Source organism: Choloepus didactylus, chromosome 27 (genome assembly GCF_015220235.1).
Source record: "Choloepus didactylus isolate mChoDid1 chromosome 27, mChoDid1.pri, whole genome shotgun sequence".
Classification (NCBI taxonomy): Eukaryota; Metazoa; Chordata; class Mammalia; order Pilosa; family Megalonychidae; genus Choloepus; species Choloepus didactylus.
The window spans coordinates 15,617,323-15,642,873 of NC_051333.1; the positions used below are offsets into that span (position 1 = coordinate 15,617,323).

The 25,551-nt window shown below is 42.6% G+C and overlaps 2 protein-coding genes across 2 annotated transcripts in view; one reads left to right on the forward strand and one right to left on the reverse strand.

Moving 5' to 3' along the window:
- The window catches only part of ACP7 (acid phosphatase 7, tartrate resistant (putative)), a 33,357-nt gene extending 21,274 nt beyond the window's left edge, over positions 1-12,083 (reverse strand). The window contains exon 1 of the mRNA XM_037819225.1: positions 11,966-12,083. Coding sequence (XP_037675153.1) covers positions 11,966-12,083 — 118 coding nt within the window. The remainder of the gene's footprint in view (positions 1-11,965) is intronic.
- Positions 12,084-12,187: 104 nt separating this feature from the next.
- On the forward strand, positions 12,188-16,875 carry LOC119521177 (vegetative cell wall protein gp1-like). The gene is made up of 3 exons (XM_037819226.1): positions 12,188-12,192; positions 12,661-13,098; positions 15,802-16,875. The coding sequence occupies exons 1-3, from the start codon at positions 12,188-12,190 to the stop codon at positions 15,809-15,811; spliced, it is 453 nt and encodes a 150-aa protein (XP_037675154.1). The 3' UTR covers positions 15,812-16,875.
- The last annotated feature ends 8,676 nt before the right edge of the window (positions 16,876-25,551 follow it).

Below are 25,551 nucleotides of genomic sequence, written 5' to 3' on the forward strand. Positions count from 1 at the left end.
TGGACATTGCCCACCATAGGATTCAGTTTTATACATTTCCATCTTTTGACCTCCAACTTTCTTTCTGGTGACATATATGACTTTGAGCTTCCCCTTTCCACCTCATTCACACACCATTCGGCGCTGTTAGTTATTCTCACATCTTGCTACCAACACCCCTGTTCATTTCCAAACATTTAAGTTCATCCTAATTGAACATTCTGCTCATACTAAGCAAGAGCATCTACATTTCTTCCACAAGGCAGGAGGGAGAATCAAAGAAGGTAGAGAGGCAAAAGAAAGAGGAAACAAAAAAAAATGACAGCTAGGAAGCAGCAAAAGGAAAAATAACCTTAAATCAGAGTAGAATAAAGAATCAGACAATACCACCAATGTCAAGTGTCTGACATGCCTCCCCTATCCCCCCCTCTTATCTGCATTCACCTTGGTATATCACCTTTGTTACATTAAAGGAAGCATAATACAATGATTCTATTAGTTACAGTCTCTAGTTTATGCTGATTGCATCCCTCCCCCAATGCCTCCCCACTTTTAACACCTTGCAAGGTTGACATTTGCTTGTTCTCCCTCGTAAAAGAACATATTTGTACATTTTATCACAATTGTTGAATACTCTAGATTTCACCAAGTTACACAGTCCCAGTCATTATCTTTCCTCCTTTCTTGTGGTGTCTCACATGCTCCCCATCTTCTCTCTCAACCATATTCATAGTTACCTTTGTTCAGTGTACTTACATTGTTGTGCTCCCATCTCCCAAAATTGTGTTCCAAACCACACACTCCTGTCTTCTATCACCCTGTAGTGCTCCCTTTAGTATTTCCTGTAGGGCAGGTGTCTTGTTCACCAAGTCTCTCGTTGTCTGTTTGTCAGAAAATATTTTGAGCTCTCCCTCATATTTGAAGGACAGCTTTGCTGGATACAGGATTCTTGGTTGGTGGTTTTTCTCTTTCAGTATCTTAAATATATCACACCACTTCCTTCTTGCCTCCATGGTTTCTGCTGAGAGATCCGCACATAGTCTTATTAAGCTTCCTTTGTATGTAATGGATTGCTTTTCTCTTGCTGCTTTCAGGATTCTCTCTTTGTCTTTGACATTTGATAATCTGATTATTAAGTGTCTTGGCGTAGGCCTCTTCATATCTCTTCTGTTTGGAGTACGCTGCGCTTCTTGGATCTGTAATTTTATGTCTTTCATAAGAGATGGGAAATTTTCATTAATTATTTCCTCTATTATTGCTTCTGCCCCCTTTCCCTTCTCTTCTCCTTCTGGGACACCAATGATACGTACATTATTGTACTTTGTTTCATCCTTGAGTTCCCGGAGACGTTGCTCATATTTTTTCATTCTTTTCTCCATCTGCTCCTTTGCGTGTAGGCTTTCAGGTGTTTTGTTCTCCAGTTCCTGAGTGTTTTCTTCTGCCTCTTGAGATCTGCTGTTGTATGTTTCCATTGTGTCTTTCATGTCTTGTGTTGTGCCTTTCATTTCCATAGATTCTACTAGTAGGTTTTTTGAACTTTTGATTTCTGCCGTATATATGCCCAGTGTTTCCTTTACAGCCTCTATCTCTTTTGCAATATCTTCTCTAAACTTTTTGAATTGATTTAGCATTAGTTGTTTAAATTCCTGTATCTCAGTTGAAGTGTACGTTTGTTCCTTTGACTGGGCCATAACTTTGTTTTTCTTAGTGTAGGCTGTAATTTTCTGTTGTCTAGGCATGGTTTCCTTGGTTATCCAAATCGGGTTTTCTCAGACCAGAACAGGCTCAGGTCCCAGAGGGAAGAAATATTCAGTATCTGGTTTCCCTGCGGGTGTGTCTTAGAAAATTGCTCCACCCTTTGATGCCTCGGGTCACTGTGCTTTTCTGCCCAGCAGGTGGCGCCTGTTAGCCTATAATTCTTGACTGGTGTGAGGAGGTATGGCCATGTTCCCCCAAGCTCTGGGGTCTGGTTCTGAATGGAAAGGGCCCCACCCCTTTCCTCCTAGAGAAGACAGACCCCTCAGGTGGAGGTCATTAGCATTTCAATGGTCTCGCTCTCTGCTTGTGGTGTCTCCACCCTTCCCAGAGTCACAGCCCTGGAAACTGAAAATGACTGGGGCTTTCTCCACTGAGCCAAAAAAGAAACAGATAGTCCCCTTTAGACCCAGTCCAAGGCAACCCTCCGGCTCTCCCAGGTCAGTCGTCACCCAAAGCCTCTGTCTGTTTTTTGGGGCTGCGTACCTGTAGTGAGCAGTTCACACTCGCTACTTAAAACCCCAGTTGGAGCTCAGCTGAGCTGTATTCGCTTGCTGGGAGAGAGCTTCTCTGTGGCACCACGAGGCTCCGCAGCTCGGGCTATGGGGGAGGGGGTCTCCTGACCTGGTTCCGCAGGTTTTACTTACAGATTTTATGCTGTGTTCTCGGGCATTCCTCCCAATTCAGGTTGGTGAATGATGAGTGGATGGTCTCGTTTGTCCCCCCCGCAGTTATTCTGGATTATTTACTAGTTGTTTCTGGTTTTTTGTAGTTGTTCTAGGGGGACTACTTAGCTTCCACTCCTCTCTATGCCACCATCTTGCCCGACCCTCTGTGGGAAGATTTTTGATGACTGATTGGATCTCTTTGCTTGTGATGGGTTGGATGAAGTCTTCTATTTCTTCTCTGGTCAGTCTAGGTTGTTCATATGTTTCCAGGAAATTGTCCATTTCCTCTACATTATCCAGCTTGTTGCCATACAGTTGTTCATAGTATCCTCTTATAATTTTTTTAATTTCTTCAGGATCTGCAGTTACATCACCTTTTTCATTCATTATTTTGTTTATGTGGGTCTTCTCTCTTTTTGATTTTGTCAGTCTAGATAGGGGCTTGTCAATTTTGTTGATCTTCTCAAAGAACCAACTTTTGGTGATATTTATCCTCTCTATTGTTTTTTTGTTCTCTATGTCATTCATTTCTGCTGTAATCCTTGTTATTTCTTTTCTTCTACTTGGTTTAGGATTGGTTTGCTGTTCATTTTCTAGCTTCTTCAGTTGATCCATTAGTTCTTTGATTTTGGCTCTTTCTTCCATTTTAATATATGCATTTAGTGCTATAAATTTCCCCCTCAGTACTGCTTTTGCTGCATCCCATAGGTTTTGGTATGTTGTGTTCTCATTTTCATTCGTCTCTATATATTTAGCAATTTCTCTTGCTATTTCTTCTTTAACCCACTGATTGTTTAGGAATGTGTTGTTTAACCTCCAGGTATTTGTGAATTTTCTAAGTCTCTGATGGTTATTGACTTCTAATTGTATTCCATTGTGGTCAGAGAATGTGCTTTGAATAATTTCAACCTTTTTAAATTTACTGAGACTTGTTTTATGTCCCAGCATATGATCTATTCTGCAGAAAGTTTCGTGAGCACTAGAGAAGAATGTGTATCCTGGTGATTTGGAATGTAATGTTCTATATATGTCTGTTAAATCTAATTCATTTATCCGATTGTTTAGGTTTTCAGTTTCCTTATTGGTCTTCTGTCTGGTTGATCTATCTATAGGAGAGAGTGATGTGTTGAAGTCTCCCACAATTATTGTGGAAACATCAATTGCTTCCTTTAGTTTTGCCAGAGTTTCTCTCATGTATTTTGTGGCACCTTGATTGGGTGCGTAAACATTTATGATTGTTATTTCTTCTTGTTGGATTGCCCCTTTTATTAGTATGTAGTGGCCTTCTTTGTCTCTCAAAACATCCCTGCATTTAAAGTCTATTTTATCTGAGATTAATATTGCTACACCTGCTTTCTTTTGGCTGTAGCTTGCATGAAACATTTTTTTCCATCCTTTCACTTTCAATTTCTTTGTGTCCCTGTGTCTAAGATGAGTCTCTTGTATGCAACGTATTGATGGTTCATTTTTTTAAATCCATTCTGAGAATCTATATCTTTTAATTGGGGAGTTTAATCCATTTACATTCAATGTTATAACCGTGAAGGCATTTCTTGAATCAGCCATCTTATCCTTTGGTTTATGTTTGTCATATATATTTTTCCCCTCTCTCTATTAATATCCTTTAATGTACCCATACCAAATCTCTTTAGTACTGAACCTTTCTCCAAGGCTCTCTCTCCTTTCTTTGTTTCTCTGTCTGTAGGGCTCCCTTTAGTATCTCCAGTAGGGCAGGTCTCTTGTTAGCAAATTCTCTCAGCATTTGTTTGTCTGTGAAAAATTTAAGCTCTCCCTCAAATTTGAAGGAGAGCTTTGCTGGATAAAGCATTCTTGGTTGGAAATTTTTCTCACTCAGAATTTTAAATATATCGTGCCACTGTCTTCTCGCCTCCATGGTGGCTGCTGAGTAGTCACTACTTAGTCTTATGCTGTTTCCTTTGTATGTGGTGAATTGGTTTTCTCTTGCTGCTTTCAGAACTTGCTCCTCCTCTTCCGTGTTTGACAGTGTGATCAGAATATGTCTTGGAGTGGGTTTATTTGGATTTATTGTATTTGGAGTTCACTGAGCATTTATGATTTGTGTATTTATGGTGTTTAGAAGATTTGGGAAGTTTTCCCCAACAATTTCTTTGAATACTCCTCCTAGACCTTTACCCTTTTCTTCCCCTTCTGGAACACCAATGAGTCTTATATTCGGATGTTTTATATTATCTATCATATCCCTGAGGTCCATTTCAATTTTTTCGATTTTTTTCCCCATTCTTTCTTTTGTGCTTTCATTTTCTGTTCTGTCATCTTCCAGGTCACTGATTCATTGTTCAACTTCCTCTAGTCTTGTACTGTGAGTATCCAGAATCTTTTTAATTTGGTCAACAGTTTCTTTAATTTCCATAAGATCATCTATTTTTTTATTTAGTCTTGCAATGTCTTCTTTATGCTCTTCTAGGATCTTCTTGATATCCTTTGTATCCCGTACTGTGGTCTCATTGTTCATCTTTAGTTCTTTGATTAGTTGCTCTATGAACTTTGTCTCTTCTGACCTTTTGATTTGGGTGCTTGGGCTTGGGTTATCCATATTGTCTGGCTTTTTCATATGCTTTATAATTTTCTGTTGCTTTTGGCCTCTTGGCATTTGCTGAACTTGATAGGGTTCTTTTAGGATTTGTAGACCAATTGAAGTCCTTGTCTAATTTATCAGATCTACAGCTTCGTGGAGTGCACTTTCTCTAACTAACCAGCAGGTGGCATCCACGAGCCACCTGCTCTCCACAAGCCAGTTCTCCCCTGCTTTGCCTTTTTGGTGAGTGGCAAGCTTGCATGTGTAGTTGGTGTTGCCCGCCCTGTATATGGGGCGTGTGTCTGGGTAGTCAGGGAGGGGGGGTGGCTCTAACAATCAAATCTCCCTGGTGTTCCTGGAGTTTTAAAGCTGCTGCAATAGTCTAATCCTTCAGTTCAGCCCTGCCACAGTTTGTCTCTGCCACTGACCCACAAGTCCTTGGTTTTGGCGTATGGCTCCTGAGACTTGCGAGTGGGTCCCTCTTCCAGGCCATGCACCCCCTGGTCCTCTGTTGAGGGATGACTGTGCTATGTCACAGGTGAGTGCCGTCCACCAGGGTGGTTCTGGGTTGCTGGGCTGTGTAGGGAGGCTCCCAGTCTGCTGAAATGATGGCTGAATGGGGCTTTGTTAATTTACACTGCTCCACCTTCCCAACTCTGGGACAACCAGCTTAGGGTGCAGGGAACGCTAATGTCCACGCCCAGTTTTGTGGTGTGTGCATGTTATTTGAAGCACTTCCCACACTGGGTTGTCTGGGGCAGCTCTGGGCTATGGGGCTGGCGATGGGCAGGAGTGTTTCCTGTCCACCAGGATGATGGCTGTGAGCGGACACCCCCCTTTTCTTGGGAAGTTGTGGTGTTTAGTGAATTTTCTCAGCCACTGGATTATTGCATTTTGTCTCAGAGCTCTCTTAGTTCTGCTCTTGTCTTGACCTGCCCAAATTGCAAGTCTTTGAGGCTTTCTGTATTGGGCTTCTTAGAGTAATTGTTTTAGAAACAGAAAAAAACAAGGTTAAAAAAAAAAAAAAAAAAAAAGCCCTCCTCGCAGATCTAATGGGTTATTGAAATGCTAAGAGGCAAAGCAGTTAGGGCCATTAAGGAAAGCTCCAGGGGGCAGAGAGATCAGTTTTTCTTCGGGATTTGCATAGGGGCCTCAGGGCCTGAGCTCTGCCCTTTCCCTTTCTATGTTCACCAGAACTCCAAAAATCCTCCGCTTTTATTTTGGAGTTTTTCTTTGCTGTTTTTTGCTATGCCTGTCTCCTCTCTGCTGGGCTGGCTGCTCTCAGATTCTCTGGTGTCTGGTCTCAGTCTATCTCTGGTTGGAGTTTGGATCAGTAGAATGAGTTTCCGATAAGAGCTGCCACTGCAGTTCTCCCTTCTCCTTCCCAGCGCTGACGGCCCCTCCTCCCACAGGACTGAGCCTGGCAGGGAGGGGCGCGGGTCCCCTGGCCGCAAAAACTTACAGATTTCGCTGATCTCAGCAGTTCGACGTGTTCATGAGTGTTGCTTGAAGTATGCCCAAAGTCAAATTGCTCTGTGGTATCCAGTCCATGCAGTTCCTGGCTTTCTACCTACTTTCCTGGAGGAGTAACTAACACATACAGCTCACCAGTCCGCCATCTTGCCCCAATCCGAGAATGCCATTTTGAAATGCAACCTGGGAGCAAGCAGACACCAGCCACGTGCCTTCCCAGCTACCAGAGGTTTTCCAGACGCCTTTGGCCATCCTCCAGTGAAGGCAGCCAATTGTCGATGCATTACATTGTACACTTTATGGCCCTAAGACTGTAACTGTGTAACCAAATAAACCCCCTTTATAAAAGCCAATCCATTTCTGGTGTTTTGCATTCTGGCAGCATTAGCAAACTAGAACAGTAGTTAAGGGCACACGTTCCCAGCTCTACCATTTCCAAGCCGTGCTTTCCTTGGGTGAGTTGCTGTACATCTCTGAGTTAGTTTCCTTATCTGTAAAATGGAATCATAATAGTATCTACCCCTACAATGTTGTTATGAGGCTTAAATGAATAAATAAAAGTAAAGCACTTGAAACAGTACCTGGTACCTAGTTAGGGTTATATGAGTGTTAGCTATTATTATTAATATCACCACTTACTATGTGCAGACATTATGCCAAACGCTTTATACACCTGATATCATTTAGGGCTTGCAAACTCAGATGTCTAGCTGGGTGATATAAATGGGGACAAGGGCCAGCTGTAAGGCAGCAGGGAGTTGTGGGGAGTATCGCCAATGGTAGCCTGTGCCTTGTCTAAGAGAGGTGGCCTTCACTCAGCTCTGATGGAAGCTGTCATGTAGGAAGAGGCTCACAGTTGCCAAATCTGCCTACATTTCTAGAGTAAATCTCCATACAATGGTTTTTATATCCCAGGAGTGATATCTCCAAATTCTTAAATGTTAGCAACCAAATCAAGGTTGTAAAAATGCTACATGGTATAGTGTGATATTAAGAGCATTGGTTCTTACTCCAGCAAGACAAAAATACCCTTTTTTTTTTTTTTTGTATTGGCACAAGGTAATTTGTTGCAGCATTGCTTGGAATTGCAAAATATTAGAAGCAACCTAAGCGCCCATACATCGGAGAGTGGCCGAATGAACTGTGTTATAGCCACACAATGGGGCATGATGCAGTTGTGAAAAGGAATGAGGACAAGCTCGAAGAAAACTGATCTGGAATGATCTCCAGGACACGCTGTTAAAAAACAAAAAAGGCGAAGTGGAAAAAGTACTACAATCGGCTATAATTGGCTACCCTTCATATAAGGGGAGCTAAGAAAATACACAGGTGCCTGCTCCTTTGTTTAAGAGAAATACAGGAAGGATATAGCAGAAACTAAAGAGAAGGGTGACTTACAGGAGGTCAGTGGGAAAGGGGTGGGTAAAGGGGGCAATGGAGCAGGAAGAGGGCACCAGGAGGGAGCCAGGCTTCTCTGAGCCTGTCTGTTGGTATAGCTCTGATGCTTCGAACCATAGTCAGGCTACATGTTTCCTTCACACACCCCAAAATGCACAAACAATTAAAACCAACCAGGGTGTGGGGGGAACCCAATGTGGAACATAGACACTAAAAAATAGGCGTAACTCTATTTTGAATACCCTAACCACACCGGAGAGGGTGGGGAAGTAAGGTAGCTGTGGGCAACTGTCTCACCTGGGGACTCTAAGCTACAGACTAAAAGGACCGGAAGTAAATGCTGTCGTTGGTCAGGAAGTGTTTCTTACAGGGAGATGGGGATAGAGTTCTGAAACTGCTTTACTAGAACCAAACAGATAAATGAGAAATGAGAGTCAGGTTTCTCAGCGTTGGGGAAGGCAGTTACAAATAAAGGAATGGAAGTCATAGACGTGTGCCTGGGCCGGTTGGTAATCACGCACATAGTGATGGCCTTGCTCAGATCCCTGAGAGAGTTTAGAAGCAATGGCACTCAGCTCATATCTTCATTTTTAAATATCTGTTCTCTAATAAACGGAATCAGGGGTCCTTAGGGAAGTAGTTGATTCCAGAGCTGGGACAGGGAATCTACAAAGTGAACCTAGAATAAACTGTGGTTCCAGAAAGTGTGGACGTGATCCAAAAATGTTGGAGACATCAAAAGAACCCAGGAGCCAACCTGAAGGAGTTCCCAAAGACCAAATCTGGGGAAATTTGAGCAACAGAATAAGTAACATTAGTACTGTATTTTAACCCACAGAATAAGATAAATTTCCATGAGTCCATACTGAGATTAAAAAAATTGAATACATGGGTAAATGAAAAGGGGAAAGTCAGCTCTGCCTTACAATAAAATTTCACTTAGCTGAAAGAGGGGATTAGAAAATTAGAAAATCAGAATTAGGCGAACACCAGAATAATAATTGTCACAGATAAAAGCCAGCAATGGATGCTAAAGTTTGTGGATGAAAGTTCAAGGAGAAACAGAATTTGCATAGTTTCAAGTAATCTCTCCCCAAATATTCATTAAATACAAGGAAAGAAGAGTAACTTCACCATGGAGAAATTAAGCAGGCAACCATTTAACCAGGGGATCAAGTTCAATATCACCAGTAACAGTAATAAGTCATATCGACATTGTGAACCCCCTGATATGATACACTGAAAAGGACACAATATCACATCTATGACAGTCTTGCCCCCAAACACACAATTACGAGAAAACATCAAACAAACCCAAACTGAGGGACATTCTACAAAACAACTGATTGGCACTCTTCAAAAAGGTCAAGCCCATGAAAAGACTGAGAAATGGAGACCTCAAAGGAGATTAAGTATTACAAACTCAATACAGTGTGGGATCCTAGATTGGATCCTGGAACAAAGAAGGACATTAGTGGGAAAAAAAGCTGAAATTCCAATGTGGTCTGTAGTTTTATTAACCAGAAGGTACCCATCTCTATACCCATTCCTTGTTTGAACAATATTAGGGGACTACAGAAGAGGGAGATACAGGAACGCTCTGTAATATTTTTGCAACTTTTCTGTTAAATCTATAATTACTACAAAAGAAAAAGTTTAAAAACAAAGGCTACGGCCTAGTGAGCCAGCCTGTCTGGGTTCAGATTCTGCCTGGAATTTGGTAAGTCTCTTTACCTCCATGAGCCACAGTTTTTTCTTTGTAAAATGGGAACAACGATAGCAACTACAGCTTAAGGTTGAAACGAGGTTAAAAGAGTTGTCCATATAAAGCACTTGGTAGGAGTGTATTTACTATTATTACTGCAAAGGCCAAACAAAGGACTGCTGTAACTTCACCAAGATGCTCCCAGCAGCAGCACCACAGGTTTTATTGTCTTTCCCATTTTACAGAGGCCTCCAGTTAAAAGGCCTTGTCCAAGGTCACTCGGCTCAAGAACGGCAAAGCCAGCTCACCGTTTTGGTATAGTATCAAAGAAGAATAGCCACAATTCTCTGAAACTGTTTTTAAAATACGTCTCCCTATTTCAAAGGCATGTCTGTGTGAGAGCAGATTTTCTGCATATACATCATCTAAAGCATCTAAACACTTTCTGAGTCCACACTGCAACTAACCTTTAAGAAAAAACCTTCTTTACTTTCTTTTAACTTTATTTATCAAAAAATTAAAACAAACAACAAAAAACACAACATTTCAAACATAACAAAGCAAAGGATTAAGGAAAACAAATAACCTAAAATAACTACTTTCTTCCAACATGTTCCTACCATACCCCAAGAAAATTAACAAACCATAATCAAACAAAGGTATAAGAAAAACTAAATAACCTAAAATAACTACAATGAAGCTAATTTTTTAATGCAATAGGTTTTTTTTACTTTATGAAAACTTGAAAAAAAAAACAATTCAAACAAAACGAAACAAAGGATTAAGAAAAACAGATAACCTAAAATAACTGCACTGCTTCCAACATGATCCTTCCAACATAGTGTTACTTAGTACTAACCAATATGAACTACAAAGAATAAAATTTGTACCCTAGAAAGTTTGCAGACCATAATCATTCCTGAGCATTCCCATAACGTTGAGATTACCTTCATTAGCTTATCTGAAACAACTTTCTTTAAAAGCAGCAAAGACTTTAAGGACAAGGAAAGACTGAGCAACTGTCACAGGAGAGACTGGACCCAGGATAACTAAACACAACATGGGATTCTGGATTGGATCCTGGACCAAAATAAAGACATTAGTGGAAGCACTTAGAGTCAGAATATAGTGTGCCGTTTAGCCAATATCATGCCAATGTTAATTTCTTGGTTTTGACAACTGTGCCATGGTTTGGAAAGATGTTAACATCGGGGAAAGCTGGCTGAAGGGGAAATGGCAACAATGTACTATCTATGCAACTCTTCTGTGAGCCAAAAACTATTCCTAAATAAACAGGTAAAATAATTTTTTTAAAGAAGAAGAAAAAGGAGAAACTACTGCTTGATGAGTTTTGGTATAGTATCAAAGAAGAATGCCCACAATTATCTGAAACTGCTTTTAAAATATGTCTCCCTATTTCAAAGGCATGTCTGTGTGAGAGCAGATTTTCTGCATATACATCATCTAAAGCATGTAAACATCATCATCACAACAGACTGAACGCAAAAGCAGATACGAGAAGAACCCAGCTGTCTCCTAGTAAGCCAGACCTGAAAGAGGTTTGCTAAGAAGTAAATCAATGCCACATGTCTCACAAAATTTTCATTTTGTAAATTAGTTATTTTTCATTAAAATATCATTTGTATTAATATATAATATTTATTAGTGCTAATTTAAAAGGACTTTATAAATAAGCATTTTCAAATGTCTTAGTTTTAACTTGCAAATATTGATAGCTATGACTCATGTAAATGAAAGCTCTTTGAGATTCTCTATAATTTTTAGAAAGAAGTCCTGAGACCACTGCTACATGCTAAGCACTGTTCTCCTCACCATGCCATTGTGACGTCAGGCTAATATTACCTCACTGTCCAAATAAAGAAGCTGAGCCCAGAGAGGTTAAGTCACTTGCCCAAGGTCACACAGCAGGTATTAGCAAAGATGGGATCCAAACTCAGGTACTTTGGGTCGAGAGGGCCCAGAGCCCCAGAGCCCATACTCTACCACCACCACGCCTTGATCAAGGGTCAGAAGCACACCTTGCTGGGAGGAGGTGAGAAGGGATGGAGGGGGCTAGGCAATCTGGTTCTGTCATCATTTGTTCACTGATTTCCTTCACAACTGCTTTTAGGGTCTACTGTGCACTAATGCATCAGCTCCTAGAGATATGCCAGTGACACAATAAGCAAGGACAAAAGCAGCCCCTATTAGGGGGTGCTTACTATAGACTAGACACCATAATCATTTCCTATTTCCCATACAGCCAGAGGCACCACTGCTTGCAATCCCCATTTAACAGAGGCGGACAACTGAGGCTCAGGCAGGACAAGCCCCCTGCCCAAGGTCCCGTGGCAATCAATGTGAGATTCCTGAATCCAACCATGAGGCACCCTTCTGGGGGAGGTGTGGGGAGGGGTCACAGACACTTACCTGGGTAGGAGAGATGGACTTGCTCAGGGGTGGCGCTGGGAGCCCCTGGGGCCCCCTGGACTCCCAGGAAGAAGATGAGCAGACAGCAGCAGGACCAGCAGGGATGAAGGAGGTGCATGGTAGGGGAATTGGGGAGTGGGGTGGGTGAGCGGATCAGACTGGGTCAGGGACAGCAGGTAGGGCCTGGGAGGATGGAGGATGGAGAATGGAGACAGTCAGACAATGACGTGGGGGAGGGAGGCAGGATGATGGGAAGATCCTCAAGGGGGATGGTTATCCAGATGCTGGAGAGAGAAAACCACAATCATGATCTTTATAGAGCGACACTCTGAGCTTCACTGTGCGCTGTGCACATTTAACTCGTGGAATCGCCTCCAGATCCCACGACCGTAGCACTTCCACTATCATCATCCCCACTTCACAGATGAGGAAACTGAGGAACTGAGATTCATTTGTACAGCTGGGGGTGTGGAGGAGCCAGGATGGGAACCCAGAGAGACCTGGCTCCTGAGCTCTAACCTTGGCTCACTGGCAAGGAAAGAGGTTTGGGGTGGGGAGTCCCGAGAGGAAATTTGCCCTTGGACACCCCAAACCCAGCACTCCATCTGCTTTTCTTAGCAACCCCCGTTTCCTCGACCTTATTGCCCAGATTGCCTAGCATGGCATCCTGCCGGTCCCGTCTGCACCCGCTCCAGGGGCCCGCCACCCGCAACCCCGGTCCCGCCTCTGCATACGCCCCTCCCCACCCCTTCCCCGCCCGCTCCAGCTCCCCGCGGACCTGCCGGGCTGGAGCCGGCCGGGAGCTGGGACAGGGGGCGCCCTCCCGGACCCCGGCTCACCCTCTGGGGCGCCGGCAGCCCCGCACGCGCGTCTCCCGCAGCCGGCGCCGCGGCGGTATTTATGAGTTTGCAGGCGCCCCGGCCTCCCGCCGCCCACAGCCGTCCCGGCCCCGGAAGAGCAGGCCGCCTCGGGGTGACGGGCTCCCCAGACAGCCAGGGCCCCGCGTCCCACAGGTCTGGCCGGTCCCGGGCGCCTCACGCCCACCCGCCCGCCACCCCCAGGGCGGGGTGCGGGAAGAGGGGACCCGGGAAGGCTTGCTACGCCGCCGCCGCCACCTCCAAGCCGGCCACCAGGTGAGCGCCAGGACACGTAAGGCTGTTTTTTTGTTTGTTTGTTTGTTTTTTGTCCCCCACGCGCTGCACCCCACACAGTCGGAGAAGCCCCGGAGCACAGCCCCCGGCCCCAATCTCCGGCCCCACGGGATGCGGGACCCAGAGGCTGGGACCCTGTGGGGGGGGTTCCCCTTCCCTTCCCGCCGCGCGGGCATCCTCTTCCTCGCAGGGACTTCCGGCTTCCTGACCGCCCACCCCCCACCCTAAGCCGACCACACGGACTCCTCCCCACGACCCGAGGGCATCCTGAAAACAAAATTTCAAAATCCACGAAGGACAGCGCGGCTGACGAGCTACGCGCCTTAGGCGAGATACTGACCTCTCTGGGCCTCAGTTTTCTCATCTGTAAAATGGAGACATACCCCATAGGCCGCGGTGAGGATTGAGGGGGTCGTCACCCTCGTGTCTGAGAACACGGCCTGGCCCAAAGTAGGAGCTGGATAGGAATCAGCTGTTGTTATGAATGCAGAAACTCCAGAAACCACTTTGGGGAAGGGGCCTGGGGGGCGGGGGCAAGTGTGAGTTTTCCCTGTGTAAACTTTTGTGAATTCTTTAAGCATCGAGAATGGCTTCAGGAGCCGCGAGAGAGAAAGAGAGGTCTGGGGGTGCCGTGCTGCCCACTCTTCCTGCCTGCGGATTCAATGGTCCAACTATTTGACTTTGTAAATTCAGGGTATAGGGGTGTGTGTGGTTTAGGGACACTGATTTCAGAGGTTGGCACTGGGTGCCGCAGGCAGGAGGGGGCAGAGTTCGGATGAACCTTTTGTGCTGTTTGGATCCCCACCAACCCCCATCTCCTGTCAGTCTCCATTACAGCTTAAAATATAATACAAAGCCAGGCTCTTAACCGCCCTCAAGCACCACCAATCTCCAGTCCCGGGCCCTCAATTGTAAATTCTATCTATCTATCTATCTATCTATCTATCTATCTATCATCTATCTATCTATCTATTTAGTTAGTTTTATTGAGATATATTCACATACCATACAATGATCCATGGTGTACAATCAACTGTTTACAGTACCATCATATAGTTGTGCATTCATCACCCCAATCTATTTTTTTTCTTTTGTTTTAATTCAGTTTTATTGAGATATATTCACATACCATACAGTCATCATGGTGTATAATCAACTGTACCATCATATAGTTGTGCATTCATCACCCAATCTATTTTTGAACACTTTCCTTATACCAGAAAGAATCAGAATAAGAATAAAAAATAAAAATAAAAAAGAACACCCAAACCATCCCCCCCTCCCACCCTATTTTTCATTTAGTTTTTGTCCCCATTTTTCTACTCATCCATCCATACCCTGGATAAAGGGAGTGTGATCCATAAGGTTTTCACAATCACACTGTCACCCCTTGTAATCTACACTGTTATACAATCATCTTCAAGAGTCAAGGCTACTGGGTTGGAGTTTGATAGTTTCAGGTATTTACTTCTAGCTATTCTAGTACATTAAAACCTAAAAAGTGTTATCTATATAGTGTGTAAGAATGTCCACCAGAGTGACCTCTCGACTCTATTTGAAATCTCTCAGTCACTGAAGCTTTATTTCATTTCATTTCACATCCCCCTTTTGGTCAAGAAGATGTTCTCAATCCCACGATGCTGGGTCCAGATTCATCCCCGGGGGTCATATCCTGGGATATTTACACCGCTGGGAGTCAGGTCCCATGTAGGGGGGAGGGCCACGAGATCACCCAACTAGGTGGCTTAGCTAGAGAGAGAGGGCCACATCTGAGCAATAAAGAGGTACTCAGGGGTAGACTCTTAGGCACAATTATAAGCAGGTTTAGCCTCTCCTGTGCAGTAATGAGCTTCATAACCTCCCCTTATTTTTAGCTGTTCTGGATATCTTCCAGAATCAGGGGTTCTTTTGACTGTTTTTGTGTTAAAGACACCTATGACAGCCCTTCTCAGAATTATGTTCTTACATGCATAAAGCAAATACACCAGATTACAAAGGAAACCAATTATATTCAACTACAGATATAAAAGTATTTTTAAAGCAAATATATGATACAGTAATATATGTGCTTCTTTATTAATGCATTGAATTTCAAGATCTAGCAGCAAGTCCAAAAATTGTGGTAGTTTAGAAGTTTTGGTGAGCATACAGAAGATATTTGAGATTCCTGAACAACCTGAATGGGATTTTAAAACATCTGTGATTTCTTCTGGTTACAAAGCCCTGGGTTCTGCTAATAGTCTTGTTTGTTGTCCTTGTTCGTGTCAGAAAGAAGTGCTAAATTAAGGTTACAGCCATGGTCCTTAAGCCTTACACTCTTAAAAATTATGGAGAAAAAAATATATAGAAAGAGAAAGAAAAGAAAGAAAATATTACTGAGGAACCCAAAGAGCTTTTGTATAAGTAGGTCATATCTATTAATACTTCCTATGTAAGAAAATAAAACAGAAGTTTTAAAACACAAGAACCCACACAAATGCATTCTATTCATCATCAGTGATGATGTCATCACACAGGTAGCTCTTGGAGTGTGAAAAAGACAAATACAACTTAGTATTATGAAAATAGATCCAAAAAGGCTCTGATGAAAGATCTTGGGGACCCCCAGGATCCCTAGACAATACCTGAAGAACAGCTGGGTTCAAGGGGAGTAAAAATAAACAGGTGATTTTTTTTCCCATCCAGGTTCATGTAGCTCCTGAATTCCATCCACTAATCCAGGTTGAAGCCCCGTGGAATCAAAATCACAGAGAGTGGCTTTCTGGATTTACTGACTTCTAGAGCCGTTGGTCCCCAATAAGGTGGATGAGGCTCACGGGTCACTCACCAACCCCCCACCCCTGCTCATGCCCCCACCCTTCCCCTACTCTCAAGACAGCTGTAGCACTATTTCTAGTTTCCCTTTTTTGGATACTTTTGTGCTTTGAGAAATATACTCCCATTTCCCTATTTTTTAGTCTACTCGCTAGAGAAAATAATCTTGTGGTGGTGAACAGAGCATCTACTCTGGAGCCAGATGGCCTGGGTTTAAATCTAGCTTGGGCATTGACTAGCTTAGGCAAGTTATTTAACCTCATTGTGCCTCAGTTCCCAGCCCTAAAATGGGGATGATAATAGCAACTACCTCACAGGGTTGTTGTGAAGATTAGATAAGTTTATAGAATAATAATAATAAAAAAAAAACACAAAAATACTTAGAGCAGGGCAAGCACAAAGCAAATGCCATACATATCACTTTGAATTATTCTGATACCCGAAACATCTGGTCTACCCTGTTTGCAAGCTGAGACTATGATGATCCTACTTTTCTACAGCTGTTTAAAATTATTTAAACCTCTTTTATTGTGAATATGGCATCCATACCAAAAAGTCCATAAACATACAGCTTAACAAATTATGACAGGGTGAACACATCTTCTGTAACCACCACCCAGGTGAAGAAATAAAATACTGCCGGCTTCCCACAAGCCCCTCAGGCCCCCTCCCAGGCACTGCTCTCTCCCTCCCCGAGAAGGTCACCACAATCCTGAGTTTTACATGACTTAGGATTTGCCACCTAAGTATGCCTCCCTATGCATGGTAATTTCATTTTGCCTGTTTTTGTGCATAATGTAAATAGAATTATACAGCTGTGTCTAGCTTGTTTTGCTCAATATTATGATTGTGACATTCATCCAGGTTGCATGTATAATGAAATCCATTCCTACTCATTGATGCGTAGTAGTCCATTGTGTGAATACACTGCAATTTATTTACCAATTGTTGACTTAAAACGTCTGGTTCCTTCCATTTTTTGGACTCTGACAAATAGTACTGCTCTTAACATTGTAGCACACATTTTTGGTAAACATATGCACATTTCTCTTGGGAATAAATCCAGGGGCATAATGGCTGGTCAGAGTGTGTGTGTGTGTGGGGGGGGGGGTATTTACAGATACTGCCAAAGAGTTTTCCAAAGTGGTTGTATTTCTTCTCCCACCAGCCATGTTTGGGTATTTCCATTGCTCCACATCTTGCCAACACTTGACATTGTCAGAAGTTTATTTTTAGCCATTCTGGTGGATGCATATCACAATGAGTGATATCTCATTGTGGTTTTAATTTGCATTTCCCTAACATAATAAAACTGAACTTCTTTTCATTTGTTTATTCACCTTGGGGATATCCATTTCTGTGATGTGCGTGTTCAAGAGTCATTCCTGGTTTTTATTAGGCTGTCCATTCTTTTTAATGGATTTGTTCTTTATATATTCAGGATATGAGCCATTTGAAAGTTGTATATCCTGCAAACATTTTTTTCCTACTCTATAGTTTGCCTTCTCACGCTTTAATGGTATTTTTTAATGAACAGAGGTTCTTAACTTTAGTGTAGTCCAGTTTATCAATCTTTTCCTTTATGAAAAATGATTTTTATGTCTAAATTTAGGAAATATTTCCATACTTCCAAATCATGCTGATATTGTCTTATATCACTTTCCAAAAGCTTTATTATTTTTCATTACATTTAGCTTGGCAAACTCTCTGGAACTGCTTTTGTATATGGTGTGAGGTAGGGCTTTTTAAGTTTTATCAAAGTAGTTAATACACAGGGTTAATAAAATAAACATAAATGAGTCTACTTTCTTAAGGAGACTTCTTTTTTGAAGTATTTTTCCATTATGAAAGAAAAATCACCTCATTACTGAAAAATTAGAATGTAGAAAGAGCCAGAGGAGTTTGATGACTCAGGGAATCGACAAACCTGAGTTTGAGTCCTGGTTCTGCCACTTCTTGGGTGTGCCTTCCCTTCGCTAAGCTCTAGGATCCTAATCTCTAAAATGGGCATAACAGTGCCTGCCTCACAAGTGCTTGGAAAGATACAACATGTAAAGCATTTAATGCAGGTCAGGGTGCAAAGAAAGAGCTCAACAAATGGTAGCTACAATTATTCTGAAACAGGATTTTACTCCACCACTCAGTGTCCATAAGCTACCTCTGGTAACAGTGGATACCCGTCAATGGAGCATTTTTTTTTAACCTGGGCACAGGATTCAGGTTGAGTTGTGATCATACCATAGCCTGATTTTATTTTTGCTTGACTCTATTTTTACTGGACTCTTCTAAACATTCTTTTATAATTGCTGCATGACATTTCATTGTGTGGCTTACATCATCCACACAGAGAAGGGAGATGGCATGAACAGGTAAAAGCCAGGCCTCTGGAACCAGATGGCCAGGATTAGGTCCAACTCCAATACCTGGTAGCTAAAGCCCTCCCTCCTGCCTTTGGACTTGAATCAAGTGCAACCCTCTCAGGATCCTTCCTATGTAACATAAAATTGCAGTACCTTCCCCACACTTCTCCCGACGCTCTGAGCCAAATGTCTGAAGACTTTTTCTACAAAGGGCCAGATCTTCAATATTTTAGGCTCTGTGGGTCACATGGTCTCTGTCACAGGTATTCAGCTCTGCCTTTACCACTTGAAAGCAGCCATAGACGGCACGGAAACAAATGGGTATGGCTGCGTACCCATAAAACTTTACTGATGGAGATGGAAATTTGAATTTCATATAATTTTCACATGTCACAAAATATTATTCTTCTGACCCCCCCCCCAACCATTAAAAAATTGTAAAAACCTTCCTTAGCATGCATGCTGTACAGAAACAGATGGTGGGCTGGATTTGCTCCTCAGGCTGTAGTTTGCCGACCCCCTGCCTTTGCCTGCACCATATTTTCCCACGGCACCCATCACCTTCATACAGACTATAATATTCGCTTATTTATTATGTTTATTGTCTAACTTCCCTCCTAGACTGTCAGTTTCAGCAAGGCAGCGATTTTGTCTGTCTGACACACCATAGGTGTGCGATAAAGATTTGTTAAATGATTGGGTAAATGAATGAATCCTCATGACTACGAGAAGCATGGACCCACTTTCTATAGTGCCCCTTTATACCGCCTTCCTTGCCAGGGGTTGCCTTGGCCAGCACCCACACCCCAGAGCCTCTGCTTCAGCTAAGTGCTGGGTCTCCAAAATAGACTAAGAATTTGAGACCAGGAAGAAGAGGGAAGCAGAGAACCACTTCCTCCCATCCCAGCCTTTGGCCCCCATGACTTCAGCCTGACTGTCTGTGATGTCACACATCAGGGGACCTGTGAGCCACCGAGGTGAGGGGCGTGCCCAGGACACAGCTCACCTGGGAGAGAGATGTCACCCTGCCTCGAATTGGGTCAAGAAGGAAGAGTGACTCCCTTCTCAGATATGGAAGCTTCCAGTGCCAGACTCAGAGCAGCCCTCCTGCACTCAGTCTCCCACTCATCTGAGGCCTCATTGTCATAATCATGGCCACAGCCAGTTGGGTGCTCACTATGTGTCAGGCATGATGTGCATGATTACGTACATTCCTTGCCCCATTTTCTAGAAGAGGAAACTGAGGGTCAGAGAAGCAACTGGAATTCATTCCCAGGACCCTCTGCCCCTGGGGCCTCAATGCTGGGCTCCACTGTCTCTACGTCAAACCTCTGCCCAAGAACACCTGCTATTACATCCTCGGTGGCAGCCAGGGGCATTGCCCAGCACTGTCCTATCATGGGGTGGGCAAGAGGGTTCCCCATGATCCAGAATTAGGGCCTCGAGAAAAACAAGCCCTCACCAAATGTAAGCTCTCCTTATTTGCCCAAGTACTTATTGTACTATATTGGTTATATTTTTCCACTGGAGTCCTCTCGAGGGGTGGAGGAAGATTTTAAAGTCAATATATAAGGGATAAAAGTCAATGTTATTAAAAATTACCTTCGGAAAAAAAATCAACATTTCTAAAGCACTCAGGAAGTGTTGGGTGCTTTATGCATCCTCATTACAAGGTGGTTGTAACAACCAAGAAAGACGAGCAGAAAGTTTTTGTTTCTGGGTGAGCCGCATGCAGACAGCCTGTTTTTCCTCAAGGGTTGGGAGTGATCACTGAATGGTGGTTTGGGAGGAAGCTAGAGCTGGGGTTAAAAATCTGAAAACATAATGGATGGTGATGATGGTAGCACAACATTGTGCAAGCGCTAATACAGTTTTGAATGTGGTTAAAAGGGAGAAATTTTGGTCATAAATATGTTACTAGAATAAAAATTTAAAGAAAATCCATAAGACTGTACACCACAAACAGTGAACCCAAAAGTGGCCCACGGACTATAGTTAATAGTATGATTATAAGAATGTGTTTTCATCAGTTGCAACAAATGCACCGCACTAATGCAAGATGCTAATAATAGGGTGGCGTATGGGAACTCTGTATTTTATGCATGATTTTTCTGTAAACTTACAACTTCCCTAATTAAAAAAAAAAATCTGAGAACAATGATGGAATAACACTGAATGTGGTTGACTTGCCCTTAGGAGCAATGATATCTTAAATATACGAATAGTGATATATTAGGAAAGGAACAACAAAATCATGGAACACGTTCATGGAATGGAACGGCCTCTTGGGAGTTGGTTTTGTTTGAAGGGAAGGATTTTTTTTCCCAAGGACACAGAATTGAGAACTTTGATGCTGCCTGTTTGCTCTGGCTGGGACTGTCATTGGTGGTAGGAGATTACAATTAGGCATTGAGCAACATATTACCCCCAATTTTTAAACTGTGTTATGCTTCACATAACATAGAACAGAATATAAAATCTGTATGTACAGTTTAAAGAACAACCATTTAAAAACCTGTAAGGAAGCAGATTATTATCAGTGGCTCTGACATCACCTTTGTGCCCCGCCCCCTCAAGTCCCCTGGGATCTTTATCATGACTTCTGTTAATTATTTGCTTGCTTTTCTTTATATTTTATCACCTATGCATGGATCCCCCAACACTATACTATCGAACAGTTTTTAAAATTCTTTTAATTTGGAATAATTTAAGATTTATAGACACGTTGCAAAGATAGTACAGTGTTCCAGTATACCCTTTGCCCGGTTCTGTCTAATAATCAGCATCTTATAGAACCATGGTCAAAATCAAATTTACGTGAGTACGATATTTTTAATTAGACGACAGGCTTTATTTGGGTTTTCTGTTTCTCCACTATGTGGCTGAGTTTTTAAAAACTGATTCGAGAGCAAGGGCTGTCTGGCTGCATAATTAAAAGGCAGTCTGGCCAGTCTTACGTGAAGGCCCCTGAGCAAGGAGGAGCTGGGCCACATCTGGCTCTAAATCTGTCGTCAGCTTCCCTGAGAGTCTGCATGAGCCCTTTCTGGAGAATTCAGTGGGCAAGGGCACGAGTGGGCCCTAGAAAACACATGGCTCCCCACAAACAGGGCCCCTCACAGGGCCAGGTCTGCTTCTGAGAACACCCCAGCCTTCCGCAAGCTGTCAGGAGTGTACCAACCAGCACATTTTTTGGGGGGAAATGAGTATCCTCAGTGGATCTGGCAGTAAGACATGGAGGGAGAGCAGGATCTCCATCTGCAATTGTCAAAGCAAGTCAAGAACAGACAAGAATGCGGTCACGTTCACCTGGCCATTTTCTCCTCAGGTTAAAACACAAAGCAAAACAAAACAACAGCAGCTGGCAGACTGGCAGGCTGCCACTGGCAGCCCTCACCACACCTGTCCCAGGAATCACGTGTTCCTATCTGGACGGACTGCCCTCCACCCCGGATGCCCGGCTGCCAGGCTGGGATTTTCCTTCATCATTATCCTGGAGACTCCCCTCTTCCTTCCTGTGTTAGCTCCCCTGTGTGCTGGATCCCAGCTCTTCCTCTTTCTTGGTGATGTTCTCATTTGGGTAGGGCTACTACATCCTGTAGCTTCTTCTTTTTTTTTTTTTTTGGAGGGACTGGTTCTTTATTTCCAAAAGAAATTTCAATTTTCAATATTGAAACAGTTGCATTATTGGTTTCTCTTTCTCCCAATCTGCCCCCAAAAGAGACCACACCAAGGAGGGTACATTTTAAGCCAGTAAGCTGCAGGATGCACACCTAATAGACCTCACAGAAACCTCACCAAAAAGGGAACCTGGGTGGGGAAAGGAATTGTAAAATTCAGCATACAGACAGCCCAGACTGTAGAGAGCACCCACAGTCAGATGGGGTGGCCAGTGCTCTGCAATCCCAAAGAAGCAAAGTTTCGAAATAATATAAAATTTAAAAAAAGTTTTGTACATAAGCTATTCAAGATTTCTCCAGCACTGGCTGATACAATGCATGAGATTGCACTTTTAAGAGACAGTAGCTTCAGACTCATAAAAGAGTGATGAGACGTTTCATATGGCTAAATCGGTGGCAAAAATGTAATTTTCTTTCCTTTTTTAAAAGGAGGCAGGACAGTACATCAGTGGTCACCTCAACATAAGGGGCACATAATCAGTCCTGTAGTGGTTGGGGAGGGGGGTAGAGTACGGAGGGGACAAAGATATCCCAGACAGAGGTCTCACCATCTTAATTTGGTCACTTCTGATGAGAAAAAAATAATAAACTTGCCCTAAGATGCCTTAAAGCTGAAAACCTGAATAGTTCGTTCTGTCTCTCTCTCTTTCTTTCTTTTTTAAGCTAACTCCTGGAATAACCTGTGGCTTCTTGAGAAAAGTTTCAAGGGAGGTAAATTTTTGAGACCTTGCCCATCTGGCAATGTCTTCAACCTCCCCTCTGACTTGAATGATAGTTTGGCTGGTGATAGAATTCAGGGACAGAAATCCATTTCCTTCAGAATTTTGCAGAATTGTTTTTAAGAAGTCTGAAACCATGCTGATTCTTGATTCTTTGTTGTTCTGATTCTTGCTTCTTTTATATTTTCTGTCTCCTTCTCCCCTACTGAAGCCTGTCAAATCTTTTTGTTGCCAGAGTTCTGAAATTTCACGGTGAAGTGTCTTTGGAAGGGTCTATTTTTATCAACTCGGTGAGCATGGGGGGAACAGGCAGGAGCTGGGAGAGCTGGGAGAGCTGGGAGGAGGCCACCGTGACGGTCTGGGCAGGAGGTGAGCGTGGACACGGCCAAGTGAGGGGCATGGAGGCAGGGAAGGGTGGGCATACTGTAGATCGATTTTAAAGGTCGAGATGACAGATTGTGATGTCCAATTGGATACAGGATGTGAGGAAAACAGAAGACTCACTTCAAGGCTTTTGATTGAAAGGAAGGATGAGTTGCCCACTGAGATAGGAAAGAGGGAAGAGATTTGGGCAAGAAACCAGGAATTCTATTTTCTACTAGACGGAGACATCAAATGTCAAATAAGTGGTTGCATAAGGAGTCTGGAGTTCAGGGGCAAGGTCAGGCTGGGGAGAGAAATTGGGGAGCCAACAGCTTATGGGTGGTACTTAAGGCCGGGAGACCTAATGAGCGCACCAAGGGAGGGGTGAGGATGGCAAGAGGAGAGGACCACGGACTGAGCCCTGGAGACTGAGAAGGAGCGGCCAGCAGACGGGGTCTCCAGGGGCCAAGGGGAAAAGAAGAATGGCGTGCTTAACCGGGTCACATGCTGCTGGGGGGCCAAGGGTGTTAAGAAAGAGGATTGAACTTTGGATTTAAGCTTGTGGTGACCTCGACGAACCTGGATCCGTTGGCTTCTCGTGGCTGTGCATTACGCCGTCTTTTGGAATTGCTGTGGCTTATTTGACCAGTCCACTATTGAGGGACATTTAGATTGATCCCCATCTTTTGCTATTTCAAACAGGGCTGCAATGAATGCCTTGGACCGTCTTTTTGTACTCCATGCATCAGCCATTCCCCTTTGGCATGAATTTCTGGGTCTGAGAGTAGATGCATTTCTAATTCTGACGAATACCTCAAATTGTCCACGGCAGAGGTTGTACCAATTTCACACACCTACAGGTGATGTCTTCTCTTTCCCTTGGAGAAAGAGAATTGCAAGGTGTTGCCAATCTTTTTGTGCTTTACCAATTTGATTTACTGGAAAAGGGTATCTCTGCTGTTTTAATCTGCATTTATTTATCTTACTCTCAAGTCAGATCTTATCTCTTCTGATATATTTAAGTGCCGCTTTACTATGAACTATCTGTCCATATTCTATGTGCATTTTTCTACAGGATTGTTGGTTTTCTTCTGGACTTGTGGGAGATCTATATGTTTTAGGAAAATCAGCCCTTTGTATGAGATAAAATTTGTATTTTTTTCCATATTGTTATTGTTATTTCTGGACTGATCAAACTTAGACTATGTATTAACTCCTCGTTCTAAAAGATGAGGATTTAGCTCATATACCACCACTTTTTTTCTCCCTTCCCTGTAATTTCTGTTATTGGAGTTACAAAAATAATTGGTTTCCTGGTTTCTGTTAAATACTAACTTCCTTTTGCAAGGATAAGTTCTGATTTGCAAGTTTCCAGGGTAAAACAATGATAATCTAATCACATCTGATATATAGACACAAAAGAATTAGAAATCATCAAGAAACTGATTTGAAAGGCCCATTCACATCCAATCTCATCTGTGAAAACTTTGCCCTGAGCAGATATATGCCGAGAAATAGGCAAACATGGTCAAAAGTTTGACAACTACTATTTGAGTGTTTTTTAAACTTTTAAAATTATAATTCAAAATAAGAAATTATATATCTACATCATAACCCAGTGCACACGTATATACATGCATCTATTATATAATTGAAAGTTATATATAACTTGGGTAAGTTTCACAAATCAGTTTCTTCGGGACGTGGGCAGTGTGGGGTGAGATTGTCTATTCTGTTTTCTTGCAGTTTTACTTCTGAATGCTGGTCAAAATCCACTTAATAGATTTCAAGGCCCTAGTAGGTCCAATGACTCCTTTCTATAATAAATATATAATTTTTAATTTTCTATGCAAATATTTAAAAATGTAGTTTTATTCAGTTTGAGTGAGGTATAATTTACATTATAATTACAATAAAATGCACCCACCTTAAACATGCAGTTTGATGAGTTCTGACAATTGTATACCACCCCAATTAAGGTAGAGAACACTTCCATCAACTCCAGAAAGTTCCTTCCTGCCCCTTTGCAGTCAATCCTCTTGCCACCCCTCCCACTCCACCCCATGCCCTCTGCAACTGCTTTGCCAATTTTTAACACCATCGATTAAGTTTTTTGGGGTTTGGTTTTTGTTTTTATGTTTTAGTATATACACTAGCACTTTTTCCCTGTTTTTCGAACAAGGGGTCCCACACTTTCCTTTTGCATTGGGTCCTGAAAATTATACAGCTCGTCCTGCTACTGGTCCAAAGAGGAGATCAGGCCAGAAGATTCTATTGTAATCATTCATAATTCATCATAGAGTCATTTTGTAATAAATATTTTTATATGTTCCCTTTACTACACTGAAATGAAATTTATGTATAATATAACCCATCGACATAAATGTTTTAAAAAAATCAAGATAAATGTCCTTAGTGTAATATAAAGGAGGAATAAAAGGAAGGTAATGTATAATAAAATAATGGAAAGGCTGAGGCCTAATTAAGCTGTAAAAAAATAAT